The 22,235-nt window shown below is 38.4% G+C and overlaps 2 protein-coding genes across 2 annotated transcripts in view; both read right to left on the bottom strand.

The window, feature by feature from the left end:
• Positions 1-4,218: 4,218 nt before the first annotated feature.
• LOC127847033 (myogenesis-regulating glycosidase-like) lies at positions 4,219-8,817 on the bottom strand. Its single transcript, XM_052378557.1, is given in 4 exon segments — positions 4,219-5,246; positions 5,965-6,118; positions 6,695-6,949; positions 7,262-8,817. Coding segments are annotated over 4 exon segments (1,965 nt in total). The 5' UTR covers positions 8,561-8,817; the 3' UTR covers positions 4,219-4,989.
• A 2,463-nt stretch (positions 8,818-11,280) lies between these two features.
• Positions 11,281-22,235, bottom strand: part of LOC127846935 (mediator of RNA polymerase II transcription subunit 13-like) — an 88,102-nt gene continuing 77,147 nt past the window's right edge. The window contains exons 28-30 of the mRNA XM_052378374.1: positions 20,827-20,933; positions 19,062-20,351; positions 11,281-12,581 (exon numbers count right to left, since the gene is read on the bottom strand). Coding sequence (XP_052234334.1) covers positions 20,219-20,351; positions 20,827-20,933 — 240 coding nt within the window. The 3' untranslated portion in view covers positions 11,281-12,581; positions 19,062-20,218. The remainder of the gene's footprint in view (positions 12,582-19,061; positions 20,352-20,826; positions 20,934-22,235) is intronic.

Below are 22,235 nucleotides of genomic sequence, written 5' to 3'. Positions count from 1 at the left end.
CGACTCACAAGTAAAAAAACACAATAGTTAAACTTTTGTTTTCAGTCTATTTATTTAGAAACGTAAATTGCAAACTTTATTTCAAAGTCAGCATTTACGCCGACTACCTTTTTATCCCCACGTTTTTCGAAGAAAAAGTGGGGATATTGTGGTGATGTGCGTCTGTCCGTCCGTCCGTCCGTCCTGGCCACCTGCTCCTCCTACACTATAAGCACTAGAACCTTGAAACTTACATACATGGTAGCTATGAGCATATGTGCGACGGTGACAGTGACGGAATTTTGATCTGACCCCTGGGTCAAAAGTTATGGGGTTGGGGCGGGGCCGGGTCAGAGATTTTCACTCATTTTTTTATGTTATTTTACATTAACTTCTTCATTTCTGCACCGATTTACTTTAAATTGATACTGAACCTCTCTTATGACAATACGGTCAATCTCAACTATGCATGGCCCCATTACCAACCCTGGGGCGCCCCGCCCACATAGGCCACGCCCACCAAAAATTGCCTTTAACTATAATTTCTTCATTTCTACACCGAATCACTACAAATTGATATTGAACCTCTTTTATGAAAATACAGTCAATCTAAACTATGCATGGCCCCATTACCAACCCTGGGCGCCCCGGCCACATAGGCCACGCCCACCCAAAATTGCCTTTTACTATAATTTCTTCATTTCTACACCGATTTACTTCAAATTGATACTGAACATCTCTTAAGACAATACGGTCAATCTCAACCAGGTATGGCCCCATTACCAACCCTCGGGCGCCCCGCCCATAATAGGCCACACCCGCCCAAAATTGTCTTTATCCCCACGCTTTTTGAAAAGCGTGGGGATATTGTGGTTATCTCCGCTGTTCGTCCGTCTGTCCGTCCTGGCCACTTTTTCCTCCTACACTATTAGCACTAGAACCTTGAAACTTACACACATGGTAGCTATGAGCATATGAGCGACCCTGCACTATTTGGAATTTTGATCTGACTCCTGTGTCAAAAGTTATGGGGGTTTGGGTGGGGCCGGGTCAGAGATTTTTACTCATGTTTTAAGGTTATTTTACTTTAATTTCTTCATTTCTACACCAATTGTCTTCGAATCGATACTGAACCTCTCTTATGACAATACGGTCAATTTCAACTATGAATGGCCCATTACCAACCCTGGGGCGCCCCGCCCACATAGGCCACGCCCACCCAAAATTGCCTTTTACTATAATTTCTTCATTTCTACACCGATTCACTTCAAATTGATACTGAACCTCTCTCTTATGACAATATGGTCAATCTCAGCTATGCAAGGCCCCATTACCAACCCTGGTACATTACCAGCCCACATAGGCCACGCCCACCAAAAATTGCCTTTTTCTATAACTTCTTCATTTCTACACCGATTCACTTCAAATTGATACTGAACCTGTTTTATGACAATACGGTTAATCTCAACTACGCCCCATTACCAACCCTGGGGCGCCCCGCCCATAAAGGCCACGCCCACCCAAAATTGCCTTTTACTATAATTTCCTTATTTCTACGCCGATTCACTTCAAAATGATACTGAACCTCTCTTATTACAATACAGTCGATCTCAACTATGCATGGCCCCATTACCAACCCTGGGGCGCCCCGGCCACATAGGCCACGCCCACCAAAAATTGCCGTTTACTATAATTTCTTCATTTCGATACCGATTCACTTCTAATTGATATTGAACTTCTCTTATGACAATACGGTCAATCTCAACTATGCATGGCCCCATTACCAACCCTGGGGCGCCCCTGGGTCAAACATGTCAAACAAACTGGTCAAACAAACCTCTCTCTTATGACAATATGGTCAATCTCAGCTATGCATGGCCCCATTACCAACCCTGAGGCGCCCCGCCCACATTGGCCACGCCCACCAAAAATTGCCTTTTACTATAACTTCTTCATTTCTACACCGATTCACTTCAAATTGATACTGAACCTGTTTTATGACAATACGGTTAATCTCAACTACGCCCCATTACCAACCCTGGGGCGCCCCGCCCATAAAGGCCACGCCCACCCAAAATTTCCTTTTACTATAATTTCCTCATTTCTACACCGAATCACTACAAATTGATACTGAACCTCTTTTATGAAAATACAGTCAATCTCAACTATGCATGGCCCCATTACCAACCCTGGGCGCCCCGGCCACATAGGCCACGCCCACCCAAAATTGCCTTTTACTATAATTTCTTCATTTCTACACCGATTTACTTCAAATTGATACTGAACATCTCTTAAGACAATACGGTCAATCTCAACCAGGTATGGCCCCATTACCAACCCTCGGGCGCCCCGCCCATAATAGGCCACACCCGCCCAAAATTGTCTTTATCCCAACGCTTTTTGAAAAGCGTGGGGATATTGTGGTTATCTCCGCTGTTCGTCCGTCTGTCCGTCCTGGCCACTTTATCCTCCTACACTATTAGCACTAGAACCTTGAAACTTACACACATGGTAGCTATCAGCATATGAGCGACCCTGCACTATTTGGAATTTTGATCTGACTCCTGTGTCAAAAGTTATCGGGGTTTGGGTGGGGCCGGGTCAGAGATTTTTACTCATTTTTTAAGGTTATTTTACTTTAATTTCTTCATTTCTACACCAATTGTCTTCGAATCGATACTGAACCTCTCTTATGACAATACGGTCAATTTCAACTATGCATGGCCCATTACCAACCCTGGGGCGCCCCGCCCACATAGGCCACGCCCACCCAAAATTGCCTTTTACTATAATTTCTTCATTTCTACACCGATTCACTTCAAATTGATACTGAACCTCTCTCTTATGACAATATGGTCAATCTCAGCTATGCAAGGCCCCATTACCAACCCTGAGGCGCACCGCCCACATAGGCCACGCCCACCAAAAATTGCCTTTTACTATAACTTCTTCATTTCTACACCGATTCACTTCAAATTGATACTGAACCTGTTTTATGACAATACGGTTAATCTCAACTACGCCCCATTACCAACCCTGGGGCGCCCCGCCCATAAAGGCCACGCCCACCCAAAATTGCCTTTTACTATAATTTCCTTATTTCTACGCCGATTCACTTCAAATTGATACTGAACCTCTCTTATTACAATACAGTCGATTTCAACTATGCATGGCCCCATTACCAACCCTGGGGCGCCCCGGCCACATAGACCACGCCCACCAAAAATTGCCGTTTACTATAATTTCTTCATTTCGATACCGATTCACTTCTAATTGATATTGAACTTCTCTTATGACAATACGGTCAATCTCAACTAGGCATGGCCCCATTACCAACCCTGGGGCGCCCCTGGGTCAAACATGTCAAACAAACTGGTCAAACAAACCTCTCTCTTATGACAATATGGTCAATCTCAGCTATGCATGGCCCCATTACCAACCCTGAGGCGCCCCGCCCACATAGGCCACGCCCACCAAAAATTGCCTTTTACTATAACTTCTTCATTTCTACACCGATTCACTTCAAATTGATACTGAACCTGTTTTATGACAATACGGTTAATCTCAACTACGCCCCATTACCAACCCTGGGGCGCCCCGCCCATAAAGGCCACGCCCACCCAAAATTTCCTTTTACTATAATTTCCTTATTTCTACGCCGATTCACTTCAAATTGATACTGAACCTCTCTTATTACAATACAGTCGATCTCAACTATGCATGGCCCCATTACCAACCCTGGGGCGCCCCGGCCACATAGGCCACGCCCACCCAAAATTGCCTTTTACTATAATTTCTTCATTTCTATACCGATTCACTTCGAATTGATATTGAACTTCTCTTATGACAATACGGTCAATCTCAACTATGCATGGCCCCATTACCAACCCTGGGGCGCCCCTGGGTCAAACATGCGGCGTGGGGATACGCGTCGGCCTCTGCCGCGCCATTTCTAGTTAAAAGATATTTCTTGTTATATTTTTTTTTAAATACTCGGTTTTAGCGATTATAAAGCATTTTTGAGGTTGTCTGTAGTATACCTGTAGTAATTGGTGAACTCATGTTCAACGTTTTATAAATTGAGAACTGTGAATATAAACAAGCTTAACCTTCTACTATTGCGTTGTTAGCACCCGTAAATACAAAAGATCGCCGCTATCTATTAAGAACAAAAGAACGTGTCCCAGAAATATCAAATTTAACCCCGCTGTAGCAGCATGAACGAGATTACAAAACAGATAATTATTGTTATATTTAATTGTTTTTATATTCGGGTTAAGCGATTCTGAAGCATTTTTGGTGTTGTCTATCGTATCCCTGAAGTTATTGTTGAAGTTATGTTTAACGTTTTATAAATTGAGAATATAAACAAGTGTAACCTTATACTATTGCGTTGTTTTCCCGAATCTATTAATAGCCTCTGATTATGAATGACCTGTACTACGTCATTAAGACGCAGCAGATAGTGATTTCTTCCGCGACACGAATAATACAAACATTGTTTATTGATTCTTTTCTATATAAGCTCCGTTCAAAAATATTCCATTTAACACGATATTCACATAATGTTTCCATTTGTGAATGAATATAGTTGGAGAACTCAAACCTCTTGCATAAATTATACAACTCTTTCTCGCGCGGATACGGCAGGTGTGGCGGGTAGTAGGCTTTCCGTAGATAAGCAAAACTGACTTGAAATTTTCAGTAACAACATAAGCTGTTCGCTACGCGAACAGCTCAAAATGGTTACAAAGGATAAATACAGGACATATTATAACGGGGGTGCAATTACATGTGGAGTTTTGTATAAAATATGACAAGTTTTTGATGGTATGTCTATAGCGGCTCATCGGAGTTTCATGTAGTCATATGTTTAACTTCCAACGCAAAGTTCAGTGTGGGCACACCCAATTCAAAATTCACAACGTGACAGACTTCATAACAAAAATCCGTGCCGCGATAAATCAAAGACCTATACAATACATGTATTTTTTAGGTCTTTGGATACATTTACAGTATTCGTCTAAACGTAGGCACGTGATCAATAGGCACATCGTAGTTTCGTAACCACGTTCGCCCCAGCAGCGTTTCGAGTTTCGTCATGTCTTCCCAGGTTCCCCTGGGTAAGAATATGTCCCGTTTCCGAACCCCATGTTCGAGCACGGGGGCGACTAGGAGAGTATCTCCCACCAGGAAATCTGTCTCGCTCTCCAAGGAATCGATATCCTCGGGGTCCAGCATCCACAGGGGTCGAATAATTGGTGCGCCTGAAATAGAAAAATGACAGGGATACTTTAAATATTGCTGCTGTTATATATATCCCTTTAAAAAACGCGATTTTTCCTCAAGCCAACGGGATCCGGCCCCATTATTGTTTTGAAAACAACAACAACAACAACACAACACTGTAAATTTTAGAGCGCAGATGTATATCGCTATTAACATTTTACTTTTTCAGATAAAATATAATTACCAGGTAGTATGCTTGCGATGCATTCAACGTACATACTACACCATCTACTCGTATTATAAAAACCACAACGTGCGTGACATAAGCGTATTCTGCAACATATATCGTCTGAATGTGTGCAAATAAGCGAATCCTGCAACACACACTTGGGTCATGATAACGCATGCAATATACGTGTGTTCCGCCACAAATCCGAGTGCACTGCGTATGTGTGTTTGGAATATATATATTCTTCTTAAGGAGTTTTCGTCGAAAGCACTTTACACTGAAGACGGCCGATACCATAAGAATACGGACTACTGTGTTATCACTTTCCAACAGTGAACATTATTGATTTTGCGTTAATGCGTTCTTTTTTTCGACGACAAGAAACACAAGCATGTTCCCAAAAGTCATATGTTTGGACGTGGAAATGCCCGATAAAAATGTAAATACGCAGGCGACATGGACACCGTGGACATGCCATTTTAAAATTGAACCGTTGTCATAAAAAAGCTACTTAGTAACCAATGAACCTGGTTCGGTGGCTGCTTCTCTCGCCGCCCGCAATACCAGTGGTGTCACGATCTCCTCGTGGATGCGCACGTACTTTTTGGCTATCGCGGTCACTTCCTCGTCGTACTGCCATGGGACGAATGAGAATTGCATGGCGGGAAGATAGGCGGTCACCTAAGGAAGGGAAATGGCCGGTTAATTTGATTTAAAAAAAAGAAGGTAGTATGTGTCAATTATAAATTAAGAGACATTAAATACATGTTTATTATAAATAAACTTGACGCACAGTCAGCGATAGATCTTTTGGTGCACTTCTGTGTCATGTGTAATTTCGGTTACTATGCGATCTCGACAAAGTCGTTTGAAACTACATATATATCTTTCCGAGTATGTTGTGTATACTGATGTAAATTTAGATTGGCCAGTTTAAATGGCGATGACACGCAATAAACGAAAAAATGAAGACAAATATTGTAACGACGGAAAAGTCTTAGGTAACCCAGTGTTTTTGGTATTTACCTAACTACTTAAATATAGAGTGTAAGGATAAAACACACTTCAGTAATCGACGATGAAACCAAATTTGTTGGATTACCTAAAGAGAGTAAATGTGATGTTGTGTAATGGCATCGTCGATAACCCAGTGCATGGACTGCTTACATATATAATCAACATTTATTTATATTGTAAGGGCAAAGCAAACTTAACGGCGGCAAAAGTCCGAACAAACGCCATTGTGTTTTCGGTTACCTCAAGCCATCGAATGTACAGTTCGCGCTCGGGCAGCCGAGTGGTCGTAAAAGGGTTTTCGCCCGCCGCCGGCGCCTCGTAGTTGTAGCCGTTTCCGCCGACCATGTCGGGCAGGACGAAGGGGTAGCCTAGAAGCCCCATGGTGAGGACGGTGGGGATCAGGGATCGGAGGCCGTTGTCAAAGCCCCAACGCGACTCCTTGTCGCCCATGCGCACGAATACCGGGAAACGCTGTGTTCTGAAGCCACACCGAACCTTTGTTTTGAAAAAAGTTACGTTACTCTCATGCTATGTTTATGCATTTTTTTGTTAACGATATTATGCGTATGATTTTCGCCTTAGTGAGAGGTTCATTAAAAGGATGTACACTCACTTCTGAGAGTGAACAAAAACATACGCACATTAAAACGGATAATACCGGATAAATTGTTCATTGGGGTTAAAATAAACGAAAAAGAATAATTTTCCATAATTGCCAATTCTGAACACTATTGGGCCTTTTCTAAAACATGCAAGTAAAATGTACGCAATAATTGATACATTATTATCAGACGCATTATTCCGCACCTCGATCATTGGCCCTAGTCTGTTGACTGCCGCCACGTACTTCGACGTGTAGACATTCGGGTCGACCCATTGGCTCGAATACTGGTGTGACGAGGGTACATATGTGGTCTCACCGGCGTCAAACTTGAAAGAGTCAATCCCGTACTCGCTCTTCATCTTTTCAAGGCGATTGACGAACCAGTCCACCGCAAGAGCGTTTTCAACGTCTAATATGGCGCCAACGCCCTGCCACCATCGGACGAGCGCCGGAACTCTCCCGTCGCTGTCCTTGAGCCAATAATCACCGACAATCCCTTCTCAGAATGCGAGGGATTCCACATTAGCGAAAGGAGTGACCCACACAGTTACTCGAAACCCTTTCATTTTTAACTCGCGAATCATATTTTTGGCATCAGGGAATTTGTGCGGACTGAAGTCAAACTCGCCGTAAAATGACGAGAACATATCGTCTATTTCCAGCTGTGAATGCGAAAATCCATGCTTACCAATCTCGTCGGCGAATTGTAGTACCTTACCTTGGTTAATGTCAACTTTAAACTTTGCCCATGTTGACCAAATAGGGGATTTAAACATCAAGGCGTCGGGTTGACCAATCGGCAAATCGAAATATTCCTTACTCATGTGCCTATGCGTCTCCAATATATTTACCATCTTACAGACGTTTAATACAAGATCTGGGGCAACAGTTTTCATAAATCCGGTCATATGGCGCATGCTTGCAGCAATAAAACACATTTCAGAAAAGGACCCGGACTCGCCAGTCATATGCTTGAAATACAGCGGACTAGTCGCTGGAATAAACACACCGACGCCATTTGAGCTCAGCCAGTGCCGCTCTATGACATTTCCTACCGACTGGTTTAAAGGAACAATGTCATTGGTAACGTACGGCTGCCATGGTAACGTGATATTCTTAAAGGGCCATCGTTGATACTGTAGCTCACTCCCTCCGTACCACAGCCCTTTGGACAAATCCAGACATATACCTACTATAACACCTGGTTTAACGGGTCTCAGACTTATTTTCCCACATTCACCACTTGCTTCACTAACTTCAAGAACAGAAGAAAATCGCAGTATGCACGTTAAAGGGCCTTCTATACAGTCGACTCGGGTTTCAAAAGGCCGACCACTCAACAAGAGTTTGCTCTCTGGCGATTTCACGTACACTGTATTCGAGTTTTTGTCATACTCGAGTTTCACATGCATGCGGTTGAAGTCGCTACTTGCCCCGCTGAGGGCGAACGATAATACTATAGCAATCAGGAAGAAACGGTACAAAGGCACTTCGTAGTCCATGGTTCATTTGAAACCAATGTGCAATAATATTTGATTATAAATTAAACACTGCAAACTTTAGCATATACCCAAACAGTTGAGCGTTATTGTGTACAACATCACCTATTTAAAAAAATATATTTTGCACAGAAGCTTAAAATGTAATACTCAGGTCACATGTATTGTTTATGCGTTGATAAACCATCGATCACGCTTTCTCTTAGTATCAACAGTTGCAAGCTTTTACAAGGACATCAAAATTTCACTATCCAAGGGAGAGCACTTCTTTATATATGGCAAACTTATGTCGAAGGTATACAACTTCGTACACCTCTCGTGAATTATTCGGCGTAAGCTGTATTAAGCCAGCTTTTCACCTTAGCCTGACCTTTGTAAGTGTCCAATACAATTCAAATAAATTTCCCGCGGCTAGGTACGAATGAATACACTTCATTTATTCCATTGTCTGATTTGAGTATACCACCAGAACATTGGAAACATATCCGCGTCTTTGTAACACTGTTTTATTGTATGAAACAATTTTATCTCTAATGAAAAGGCTTAATAGATAGAACAGTTTTACACTCAATTCTCGACATCAATACAGTTTGTGCGTACACCTTTTATTTTCAGAGTATTACCAGCGCAAAAGCGTTTATACTTAAAAAGCTATGTTCTCATATTTAGTGCTTACTTCCATATTCCTGTCAACATGTTAACATGTAAAAGTATAAAGAGCAGTGGAAGCGAGGCCTCACTTTAAAGCATTGCATTTCAACCCGCGAGTTTTCGGGTCAATTCGCGGACATTCAGAGTTTATATACAGGTCATCACCGGAGTTCGCGGCCAGTAAAATAATCGTTATATAATAAAGACGCTATCCGTGAACTAGATGACCTGGAATTTTATTTAGACCAGAAACATGTAAAATGAAGATATTCAGCAATATAATTATGGTATGTCAATAATAGATTCTTAATGTGTTTTCAACAATACAATGATAAATATTATTTTTGATAAATTTAACAATAATTATTCCACCATATTGCCTAATGTACTAAAGTGATATTATGAGCATGTAACAGTTTATAGGTGTCTATCGCAACCGTTGATTATTTTTGATGTTTCTACTTCATATACACTTATATTAATTAATGCAGCATCAACATACTAAAACAATATACCAGAAAGAGAAAAATAATGCATTTGAATATCAACCGTTCTTTCGTTTGACAACTGTTCATGCGTTTACGAGTTGAACCTAAATTTAGTTTTAGTGCAGATTTGTTCATACGACACAAAGACACAATATTGTTTTACGGATCATTTCGGCTTACAGGACTGGGTGGGTCACGTAAGAATATCGAATATAAAATATATTTTTATAAACAACTGGTAGCAAGGTGAGTTGCAGATAATTGATCAGTAACCACATTTTAACTAACTATTTTGACCTGTTAATTCTTTTCAGCTCAATTAAACAGTGCAAAATGCCCATAATATCACTTTAAGCATGAGCACGATGATTCTCGATACTGTTAATAGTCGAATCAAATAGCAATGCCCGACAAACCACTAAAGCAGGCTTGTTCGAAGAACGCGCCTATAAATACGGATACTTCTCGTGTGGCCGGTTGACTCATATGTTTAAATTTCACTTCCATTCTTCTTTTGGTTTTCTGTTTTGTATCTATAGGTTTATGACCAGCAATATGTTATAATGTAAAATAAGCCGCGAAAACTCCGCGTAACTATTTACGCCGTATATCTTTTTTAAAGATATTTCTTGTTTAAAATGAAATATGGCACCAATTGTCTGAATTACTACAAATAGTCAGGATTTTATATGAAAATTGTTATTTTGCGTGTGCGCCATTTATAAGACAGTTAAATATTATATACCGGTCGCCGTTGCCTAGTGGATAAGGCGTCCGCCTCGGGATCGGGGGTTCGAGCCTCATGGTGAGCATTTGATGTTGATCATGGGACTTGTTCCGAAATGGCCGGTTTGTGAGCCGCGAGCTAGTTAAAAATGAACCGACTTCCATCCGCCTGGCATAGTGATAGGAGATGGGAGGTATACACGCAAAGTGTCTCATAAGCCTATTGGCTGGCCCTTTTAATAAAAACAAGATTTCTTTGAGAAATACAATGCCCCCTAGCAGTAGCAGCATTACAATACCAATACTTAAGAATGATCAAATGGGAAAAGGTAACCTAGCACTGGCAGTAAATATGGGGCTCATTTACAGGTCAATTTGGAATCTCTGCTGTAAAATGAGATTTTGAATGAATTAAAGGGAGGCAAATCTGTACTAAAAAGAACATGCATAAACCGTAGTTGTTTCCCTTGTTTGAACCATGATTAATCCTTATAATGCATCTTTCCAGTAACTGTGATCTTCACCTGTGACCTTGACCTTTGACCTAGTGACCTCAAAATCAATAGGGGTCATCTGCGAGTGTACCTATGAAGTTTCATGATCCTAGCCCCAAGCGTTCTTGAGTTATCATCCGGAAACCACCTGGTGGACGGACCGACCGAAGGGGGGCATAATAACTTTTATAAGAAAACGTGGATCTGTTATCATGAGACAGCTTTTGCAAAGTTTTTTTTTTCAAAGAAGTATAATAATCAGCACTTCGTTAAACTTCAGAAAGACAAAGCTTAAAGGAACAGAAGTATAATTTTATGTTTCACTGTAACGTGTAATTTTAGTGAAAGAAGAGTCAACAATGCATATATTTTTCGCTTTTATCATAAAATACACTCAACAGTTGATTTCAGTTCTAAATTAATATTTACATCTCATATTTCAATATGCAATACACTCTGAACGAATGGTTAACCTATTAACAATTCCAGGTTAAATTGTGATACAGCAACCAGTGACAATATCTGACTGTAATGTACAGAAAAAATACCCATTGAAAGAACATTGAAAGAACAGATCTGTGGTTCAACACCACATTGTTCAGATAAAAGTATCTAAATGCAAGAATTGTAGTTCAACATTCCTTTAACAAAACATGTTTTATGCCATAAAAAACGTTCTAAATCTATACAACTGTGTGTTCTATGAATATAATATAGAAATTATAGATGTACACACTTTTGCTTGTTTTGCCAGTATTTCTGGGAACATAGTGTGTTATCAAGGCTTTATAATTGCATAAATAGATAAATCAGCATAGAGATGCATGCGTACAAATGTGAAAGAGTAAAACATTCAAAATTCATTTGCAATTTTCGCAGTGTATGCAAATTGTTTGCACATTTAAAGTTATATTATGCGCATCTAACAGTATATGCTATGCTTATAGGTGTCTATCGCAACAGTTGTTTATTTTTGGTCTTGACACCTCAGATACATAGAAAAATAATGCAACTGAATATCAACCGTACTTTTGTTTTGACAACTGACGACATGATTCAATGTACGATGTGAATCTAAATATAGTTTTAGTGCAGATTTGTTCATACAACACAAAGAAACAAATTTGTTTTACGGATCATTTCCGCTAAGAAGACTGTACAGTTATGTAAAATATTGAATATAATATATATTTGTTATAAACAACTGGTAGCAAGATGAGTTGTAGATAATTGGTCAATTAACACATTTTAACTAACTCTTTTGACCTGTTAATTCTTTTCAGCTCAATTCAACAGTGAAAAATGCTCATAATATCACTTTAACAATAACATATTCCAGATTGCACCAAAAATAACTAGAGCTTTGTCACAGACGTGACGTATACCCCCACGTGCCGCATTGACACAGACTATTTTGCATGCTGTCTTCACAAAACAAGAGAATCTAATTTATGGCAATTTTTAAGAATTATTAAGCCATTATCATTTATAGCCATTTTGACCTTTGAACTATTGAATTCTTCCACATGACACGCCATTCTATGACTGTGAACAAAATTAATGTACAGAGTCATTTTAAAATCTCACAATGAATGACATAGTTATGGTCCAGACAAGATCATGTATTGCCATTTTTGACCTTTGAACTCAAAGTGTGACCTTGACCTTGAAGATATCGACGTAATTCTTTCGCGCGACAAACCGTCCAATGATGGTGAACACATGTGCCAAATGATTTTCAAATCTCACAATGAAGGACATAGTTATGGCCCGGACAAGTTCATTTATGGCCATTTTTGACCTTTGAACTCAAAGTGTGACCTTGGAGATATCGACGTAATTTTTTCGAGAACCGTCCAATAATGGTGAACAAAATTAATATGCCAAATGATTTTTAATTCTCACAATGAACAGCAAAGTTATGGCCCGGACAAGCTCATTTATGGCCATTTTTTACCTTTGAACTTTAAGTGTGACCTTGACCTTGAAGATACAGACGTAATTCTTTCGTGCAACACACCGTCCAATGATGGTGAACAAATGTGCCAATTGATTTTAAAATCTTACAATGAATGACATAGTTATGGCCCGGACAAGCTAATTTATGATCCTTGAACTCAAAGTGTGACCTTGACCTTGAAGATATCGATGTAATTCTTTCGCTGGACACACCGTCTAATGATGGTGAACAAATTTTACAAATGATTTTAAAATCTCACCATAAATGACAAAATTATGGCCTGGACAATTATTTGACCTTTAAACTCCAAGTGTGACCTTGACATTGGAGATATCAACGTACTTTTTTCACACGACACACAGTCCCATGATGGTGAACAAATGTACCAAGTCATTTTAAAATTTAACGATAAATGACATAGTAAAGGTCCGAACAAACTTTCGGTTTAAAAGTGACCCCGTGACCTAGTTTTTGACCTGGCATGACCCATATTCAAACTTGACCTAGACATCATCTAGATACAACTTGTGACCAAGTTTGGTGAAGATCGGATGAAATTTCAGGACAGACCGACCGACAGACCAACAAAGTGACTCCTATATAGCCCCTATTACCAGTTATGGGGGTATAATAAGATAATTTAACTGAATATTGGTACATAAATGAATGAAGTAAAATAGCCTTGCAATAATAAAGAATCGCAAAACTAACAAGGTACCAGCCCGATCATTGCATTTTAAAAATGTCTTTGCAGTAATCAAACAAATATTTAAAACCAAAGATGCAAATGAAATATTATCAATTTAGTAATTTGCAAAAACGTAGCATGATAATTAGTAGATAGTTGTGAGGGAAATATATGGTCTTCTTTACCAGTTGAACTTCCAACCTGATAAAACTCCTTGATTTAGTATTGTTCCAGCCAAATCTACCAGGATACATTGGACTGGACAAGAAACACCTCTTCATTTTGATTAACATATCTGATAACTTTATAACTTTAATTTTTACTTGAATTCGTGGCAACACACTTTATTGAAAAAAAAAATGCAAATGACCCTGTCCGTACAAAAAAACATGATAATGAACACATAATGTTGAAAGAAAACAAAAGTTTAGATCCTTTTTCTGCAATTGTGTGCATCGATACTTAAATGGTTATTTAACAATTATAATAGAACTGTTATGCATTCAGTTTGACGCTCTGTCACAAAAGTAACAATTACATCTACCTTATATAATCTCTAATATCTTGCATTTATGCTTCAGTATGTTATAATGCTTTCAAACTATGCTTTTATAAATGAAAACACATGTAAAAATGGTTAGCATGTAGCAAAAATGTTGGCATTGGTACTAGAATTCAAAAAAGTTATGAACTGAAGAATATAACAGAAATTATGATACAAAAATGAGGACATTCACATAAATAGCACTTGAAATATTTTTTTAAAAACATCTACTCATGTTAACATACATGCATCAGTTGCGAAAGTCAACAACCTTTTCAAATGGCCACTACTAAGAAGTCCATCAGACAAAGTATCACAATACAAAAGCTCTCCCATCGCTAATCCTTGCTACTCTGATATAGCATTCAACAACCTTTCTACAATCACTTTTTACAGTATGTACAAATTAAGACAAATTCTCACATTGTCAATAAATATATAATAATTATGACTATGAACATAAATAACAAAGTACCTAAAATTTTGGCAGACAAATGTCAGCAGAGACAAAAAATACAATTTGCACCTCAGGCTGCCCCATGATTCACTGATAACCCACAGTTAGGCAGTTGAAATATCATAATTTATAACTTTCTGACCCAGGCCTTACATCAATTATGAACCAATGAGGCCAACTGGCACAAGAATCACCAGACAAAAGGTGTGCAATCCATTCATCTAGGAAGACATTAAAAAACAATAGGCCTAAACTGCCTAATTCAAGCTACCCAATTACTCACTACATCATCTTAAATGATTTTGGCAATGACAAACAAGAGGGCCAAGATGGTCCTAGTTCGCTCACCTGAGAGGAGTCGGTTCATTCAATCTTTACCAAATGTCAAACTTGACCTAGATATTGTCCAGACAAACATCCTGGTGAAGTTTCATCATTATTTCATCTGCCAGTCATGATCAATGTACCTATGAAGTTTCATGATCCTAGGCGTAAGCATTCTTGAGTTATCATCTGGAAACCATTTTTCTAAGTTGAGTCACCGTGACCTTGACAGCCATTGTGTGAATACGTTATTTGGCACTGTGACCTTAACCTTTGACCTAGTGACCTGATAATCAATAGGGGTCATCTGCGAGTCATGATCAATATACCTATGAAGTTTCATGAACCTAGACATAAGCGTTCTTGAGTTATCATCCAGAAACCATTTTACTATTTCAGGTCACCGTGACCGTGACCTTTGACCTAGTGGCCTGATAATCAATAGGGGTCATCTGCGAGTCATGATCAATATACCTGTGAAGTTTCATGAACCTAGACATAAGCGTTCTTGAGTTATCATCCAGAAACCATTTTACTATTTCGGGTCACCATGACCTTGACCTAGTGACCTGAAAATCAATAAGGGTCATCTGCGAGTCATGATCAATGTACCTACGAAGTTTCATGATCCTAGGCCTAAGCGTTCTTGAGTTATCATCCGGAAACCATTTTACTATTTCGGGTCATCGTGACCTTGACCATTGACCTAGTGACCTGAAAATCACTAGGGGTTATCTGCGAGTCATGATCAATGTATCTATGAAGTTTCATGTTCCTAGGCATAAGCGTTCTTGAGTTATCATCCGGAAACCATTTTACTGCTTTGGGTCACCGTGACCTTTGACCTAGTGACCTGAAAATCGATAGGGGTCATCTGCGAGTCATGATCAATGTATCTATGAAGTTTCATGATCCTAGGCATAAGCGTTCTTGAGTTATTATCCAGAAACCATTTTACTATTTCGGGTCATCGTGACCTTGACCTTTGACCTAGTGACCTGAAAATCAATAGGGGTCATCTGCGAGTCATGATCAATGTACCAGAGCACCAGATAAGGTTTTGTGAAATTCTTAAATAACTACCAGATTTAAAAAAAAGAATTCTTAACTCTGAAATTTTATTCTTAACGTTACTACTAAGTTTTGGAAAATAATTCTAATTTTTTCTAAATGACCTAAAGTAAATTATAATGGTTATTTTCATGCAAAAAAAAAGCAAAATAAACATACTAGCAACTTTATTTATACGAGTTCAACAGTGTCTTTTCAGTATTATACAATTTTTTTTTCAAATACCTTCATATGCCCAAACTGTGCTTAGATTGCATGTCTTAGATGAATTTTTACACATTTCACAATTAAAACGGGTCTCCCCTTCAATCTTTTCAACGATTAGCCACGGGACTTGTACCTTTCACTCGTTCAATGTTTTTTTGTGTGATAAAGTTTGGACCCGTCGTGTCGCGTTTTTGTTTAGCTTTTCCGACTGTGTCATCAACTGAACATACAACATCGTATAAGATCTTTTCTATAATGTCTTTCTAAACATTTAACTTCGGCTCACTTTGCGTACAATATGTTAAAAGCGTGTTTTTGGACGCTTTTCAGTTTTTTAGGACGTTTTCTGAGCGCCGCCATTGTTTTTTGACAGATAGACTGTATACGCCGCTTTTATTGGAAAAAATGCGCTTTGTTAAACAAACACGATAAACAAAGATCTTTAATACGCGAAAAGAACTCAATAAAAAACGATACGAACCGATGTAAAAATAATATTCGTAACTTGATTTTGTAATTCTTAATGGTACGACAAGATTTTAAAATAAATACGTAACGGACTTGAAAATAATTCGTAATTACGAAAATACGACCCTTATCAGGAGCTCTGATGTACCTATCAAGTTTCATGATCCTTGGCATAAGCGCTCTTGAGTTATCATCCGGAAACCATCTAGTGGACGGACAGACCGAGAGCAAAACAATTTACCCCCTCTTCTCCGGAAACCATCTAGTGGACGGACAGACCGAGAGCAAAACAATTTACCCCCTCTTCTTCGAAGGGGGGGGGGGGGGGGCGCGCATAATGAGAAAACTGCCCCCCTCCCAGCAGCCATGTTATTCAACTGACCGGAACCATTTTTGAACTCAACTCTCGTATCAAGGAAACAAATGTTCTGAGCAAATTTCATAAAAATTGGGCCAAAAATGTGACCTACTGTGTTCACATGTTTTTTATATATACATATAGAGAAAAATGCCCCGCCCACTAGTGGCCACATTTTTTCACCGATCCAGACCATTTTAAAACTCGTCCGAGATATCAATAAAACCAATGTTTTGACCAACTTTCATGATGATTGGGCAAAGTGTCTAGAGTGTTTACAAGGTTTCTCTATAGCCAAATAAGGAAAACTGCCCCGCCCACTAGCAGCCATGTTTTTCAACGGATCGGAACCACTTTTGAGCTCAACCAAGATATCATTAAGACAAACATTTTGACAAAGTTACATGAAGATTGGGCATGAAATGTGACTTCTAAAGTGTTTACAAGGTTTTTCTTTTTTTGACCTAGTGACCTAGTTTTTGACCCAGCACAACCCAGTTTCGAACTCGGCCGAGATTTCATTGGGAAAAAGCTTCTGACCAAGTTTTATGAAGATGGGACAAGAAATGTGGCCTCTAGAGTGTTTACCAGCAAATATTAATAGACGGACGGACATACGACGGACAAAGACCGGTCACAAAAGCTCACCTGAGCAACCAGGTGAGCTAAAAACACAAGGACTAGTATCTGAACATGTCCATCATCCTAATGGTTTATCATAAAACATGTTTTCCGTGAAACCAAAGGCCCTGGTGTGCAAGGTTTTGAAAAGTCTGGTTTTGCATGATATGACATCATGTGATTCTTTTCACAAATAATAGGGTTACATACTTTCATGCATTATACGAAAAACCCAGTCTGACTGTTCCTGATTTATCAAAATATCCAAGAGCAGACAGATCAAATATGCATTTGGAATGCCCAGTCTGTACCTAAACTATTTAACTACATATCTCAAATGTGTTCATTCATATTTATAACCAATTGGTTGTAAATCTCTATTAAATTGGAATGCCCATGATATCAACTTGAAAATTGCGCAACAAAAAAAAACATTTGAAAAAAAAATCCGAGACAAATAATGCAAATACTGATATGTCTTAAAAACACTTTGCTTTGCAAAATGTCAGTTTTTCATTATCATCTATTTGTCAAAATTGGTCGGGCAATTATGCTTTATACATTTATATTTCAAAATGAAATACTGATTTGCACATGACAATTCTCAATTACAGAAACACCATAAAGTGTACCAATTGGTACCATAGATAAAAATAAATAATTTACCAAAAAGAGGCTCATGACAGTTGAAATGGCATAAAAGTGATATAGAATTAAAGCAAAATAGCGTCACTATTCAACTTATATCATGGATAACAAATAAATACATGCAAAGTGAGGATCATTAAATAAATATGTATTTATTTATGTTAATCATACATCTTTCTATCAAACAAAAGATGACAAATTTTGTCAGCTTAAAACAAATTAATAATTAATTAAAAAAATTCAAATTCATAAGTTAAAATTCTGAGCTCAAAAGTTTGTTCCACTAAACCGACTGACCATTGTTTGCAAACCCAAAACTAGTCTTTTGATATTTAAGGTTGTATTTTTGATTACTTTTTATTGCTATCAATAAATTAGCTTAAAAATATGGGAAACAATATTGAATAGATTTGGAAGAATTAGGCCATATAATATGGTTTGTATAGTAGGAAGTCATTGTACCGCAACAAAAGTTATCAACAAGGGACAAAATTGTCACAAAACCAGGTTTTCATTGTAAAAAAAATCTGATTAAGGGAGACAACTCAAACTGAACTTTTGAAATGAACAAACAAAATTAACCCCCTTTGTAAGTTTGTTTCAAAATAAATCTATTTTAAGTTGTGGTGACCTTGACATTGGAGATATTGACGTGATTATTTCGTGCGACACACCGTCCCATGATGGTGAACAAATGTGCCAAATAATTGTAAAATCTCACAATGAATGACATAGTTATGGCCCAGACAAGCTCATTTATTGCCAATTTTGACCTTTGAACTCAAAGTGTGACTTTGACCTTGGAGATATCGACGTAATTATTTCGCGCGACACACCGTCCAATGATGGTGAACAAATGTGCCAAATGATTTTAAAATATGACAATGAACGACATAGTTATGGCCCGGACAAGCTTGTTCCGCCCGCCCGCCAGCCAGCCAGCCAGCCCGCCCGCCCGCATTCGCCAATCTAATAACCAGTTTTTTCCTTCGGAAAACCTGGTTAAAAATAAAAGTTAAGCTGCCCTACAACACCATTTTTTGGTGAGGCAAGTGGAAGCAAATTCTTTCCACCTTATCAAAATACACTGAACATGTGCCAAAGTAATAAAATATGAAACAGATTTTTAAGTTTACTGTAAACATACTGAAAGCATAAACAAATTCCTCAAGAGCAATAAAAAGAGCATTTCTTCACTGAGAGGTAATTTTTTTTATTAAAGTAACACGAGCAAGAGAAACATTGAGACTTTGTTATGTGTAAAATTAATGATAAGACAAGGTTCATTGCAGCAGCATCTGTTAAATTAGTATGGAAACTGCCCTGCCCCTTCCAATGAATGTGTTCATTGCAATAAGAAATGGGGAGAGTACTTATGCAAAGCTTTCCTTGAAATTTAACTGCCCTCAGATGCAAGCCTAAATTAAACCGTATTTGCCCTCAGATTTAAGCTTTTCTTGAATGGGAAAATGCCATCAAATGCAAGCGTTCATTAAACCCCAACTGCTCTCAGATACAAGTGTTCATCAACTTGTAACTGCCATCAGATGGAGCTGAATTGTGACTGATCTAAATTGCAAGTAAACATTCAACCCTAACTGCCATCAAATATAAGCTTACATGGCACCGTTAATGCGCTCAGATTCAAGCTTATTTTGAATTGTAACTGTCCACAGATATGAGCTTTCCTTAAACCCTTATGCAAACATTATTTGAACTGTTACTGCACTAAGATGAAAGGGTCATTGAAACAGAACTGTCCTCAGATAAAAGCATTCATTTACCAGTAACATTCTTACACTGGAGATGTTAATTGAAATGTGACTGTCCTGAAATTTAAGCTTTCAGTGAACCATTATCGTCCTCAGATTTGAGCTTTCATTGCACCATAACTGCTCTCAGATGAAAGCATTCACTGAAAATTCAATGAGCTGTAGGCCATCAAGGGTCTGGAACTCAGATGTAAGCATTAATCGCATGGTAGAGCTGTATGAGGACTGAGAAGTGAAGAGGCAGGCAGGACTGGCGTTCATTGCGTACGGAGTCAAATGAGAGCCATGACAAGGCGTTGTACTTCTCCAGAACAAACCTGCAACAACAAACAGTGCCATTAATCAACACTTACTTCTGACTTCCTGTTTACTGTATGATGCTGAAAATAATATTGAAATGTTTATACTGAGTTAATTCTATTTTAAGTTTTGATATTTTTTCGTTTATATTTGGGGCCGATAGGGGGACCCATTCCCAAAGGCAATATGTATTTATTTTCTCAAATGGGACCTAAAAATGCCCAATAGAAGATTTAAACAACAAAAACATTTTTTGGTCGGGTCCTCTTCAGAAATACAATAGTACAAAAGTAAAACATCAAATCTAAAAGCCTGTCTTCCTATAAACTGTTATTATTTTGCCTAAATCATAAATTATTAAATACAATAAATTTCAATACATATTTAAATGTTGAAACTGCAATATTTAAAGCAACAGCTAACTTGATTTGGTTTTAATGCATGATTTTTCCAAACACAAAAATATGACAACAAAACCCTGCACATACATACCTTAAAACATCACAGGTGAGGTTAGAGTCAAGGGGGTGGGTGTTACCAGGTGCCGTGCTGTGCATGAAGTCATCCTGGTTGGTTGAGAAATGAACGTGAAGGGCAGACTGAAGTTGAACAGAATATTTGGATAAAAATGATTGAAATAGAACTTGTAACAAGAGCACCGCATAACGGGTGCCACGCTCGGCTGTGAAAGCTTGTCGGATTTTTTTTTTCTGGTTACAGTGACCTTGACCTTTGACCTAGTGACCCAAAATGGTCTACATATGAAGTTTCAAAGTTGTAGGTGGAAGCACTTGATTTTAGAGCCAATGTAAAGGTTGAGGCACGACTCCGGACGACGAGCAGGCTATGACAATACCTCGGGTTTTCTCCGAAAACAGCCTCGCTAAAAATCTGGACTTCACACACAATCCTTTAAATTTTTACAGAATTGTTGACATTTTTCAAGTCATAAATGAAGTTATTATTTTTGAATCATTTCCATAAGTTTAACCAAAAGATAAGCACCTTCAGGGGCTCTACTGTCTCAATTAAGATCATATTGACAAAATTTTCTGTGTAATTAAATATATTTCATACCATTACAGGGCTTAACACTAACTTTTTTTTCCAACTAGCCCGTTCGGGCTAGTAAATGCAGAACCTACTAGCCCGGACCAATCTTTCATGTGCCTGACCCAAGTATTATCAAAACCTTTATATTTATCATTCAACATGTATTTTCTTGTGCGTGGAGATGCGCAATTATGATTCAATCATTCTTATTAGCTTGCCTTACTAATGCTAGCCCAATGAATTCAATATTCATCTACTACCCTAACCCTAACCCTGCCGTCTGTCAACAAATGGTAAGTGAATCTAAGGTGTCGCAAAATAACGTGTTACGGTAGTCGTAACAATTGTGCAGGTGATCAACCATTAACATTAGTTTTGCAAATTGAATTGCGTAACAAAAGATTGTCAAAACACTTAACTAATCGATTAAACAAATAAAAGTTATTTAAAATGGATAAAGTACTAATAATTTTATTGTAACTTTAGTGTTAATGTCGAGTTTTATACCTTCAACGATCCCGGAAAATCCTGGGCAAACCCGGCTTTTAGTTTAAAATGTATTTTTATCGAAAAAAATCACTTCGAGTATCCAATCAAAAACCGTATCTAGCGGAATTCCGTTTTAAAATAGGTACTGACGTGTTTTACCAGGACAACAGCCGGGGATTTTCTGAATTGTCGGCCTCTTTTTGATTGCAATCAGGGGGTTCCAAATCTATTTCGAGATACGATCTGTTTGTTGTCTCCGACTTTACTATGGGATTTTAATTGTCATCTGATCATACTGAATTAAGATTTCTGCATCATTGAAAAGCTTATTTGAAATGCAGTTTATTAGAACACATAAA

Source organism: Dreissena polymorpha, chromosome 1 (assembly GCF_020536995.1).
Source record: "Dreissena polymorpha isolate Duluth1 chromosome 1, UMN_Dpol_1.0, whole genome shotgun sequence".
Classification (NCBI taxonomy): domain Eukaryota; kingdom Metazoa; phylum Mollusca; class Bivalvia; order Myida; family Dreissenidae; genus Dreissena; species Dreissena polymorpha.
This window is presented reverse-complemented; position numbering and strand designations above follow the sequence as displayed.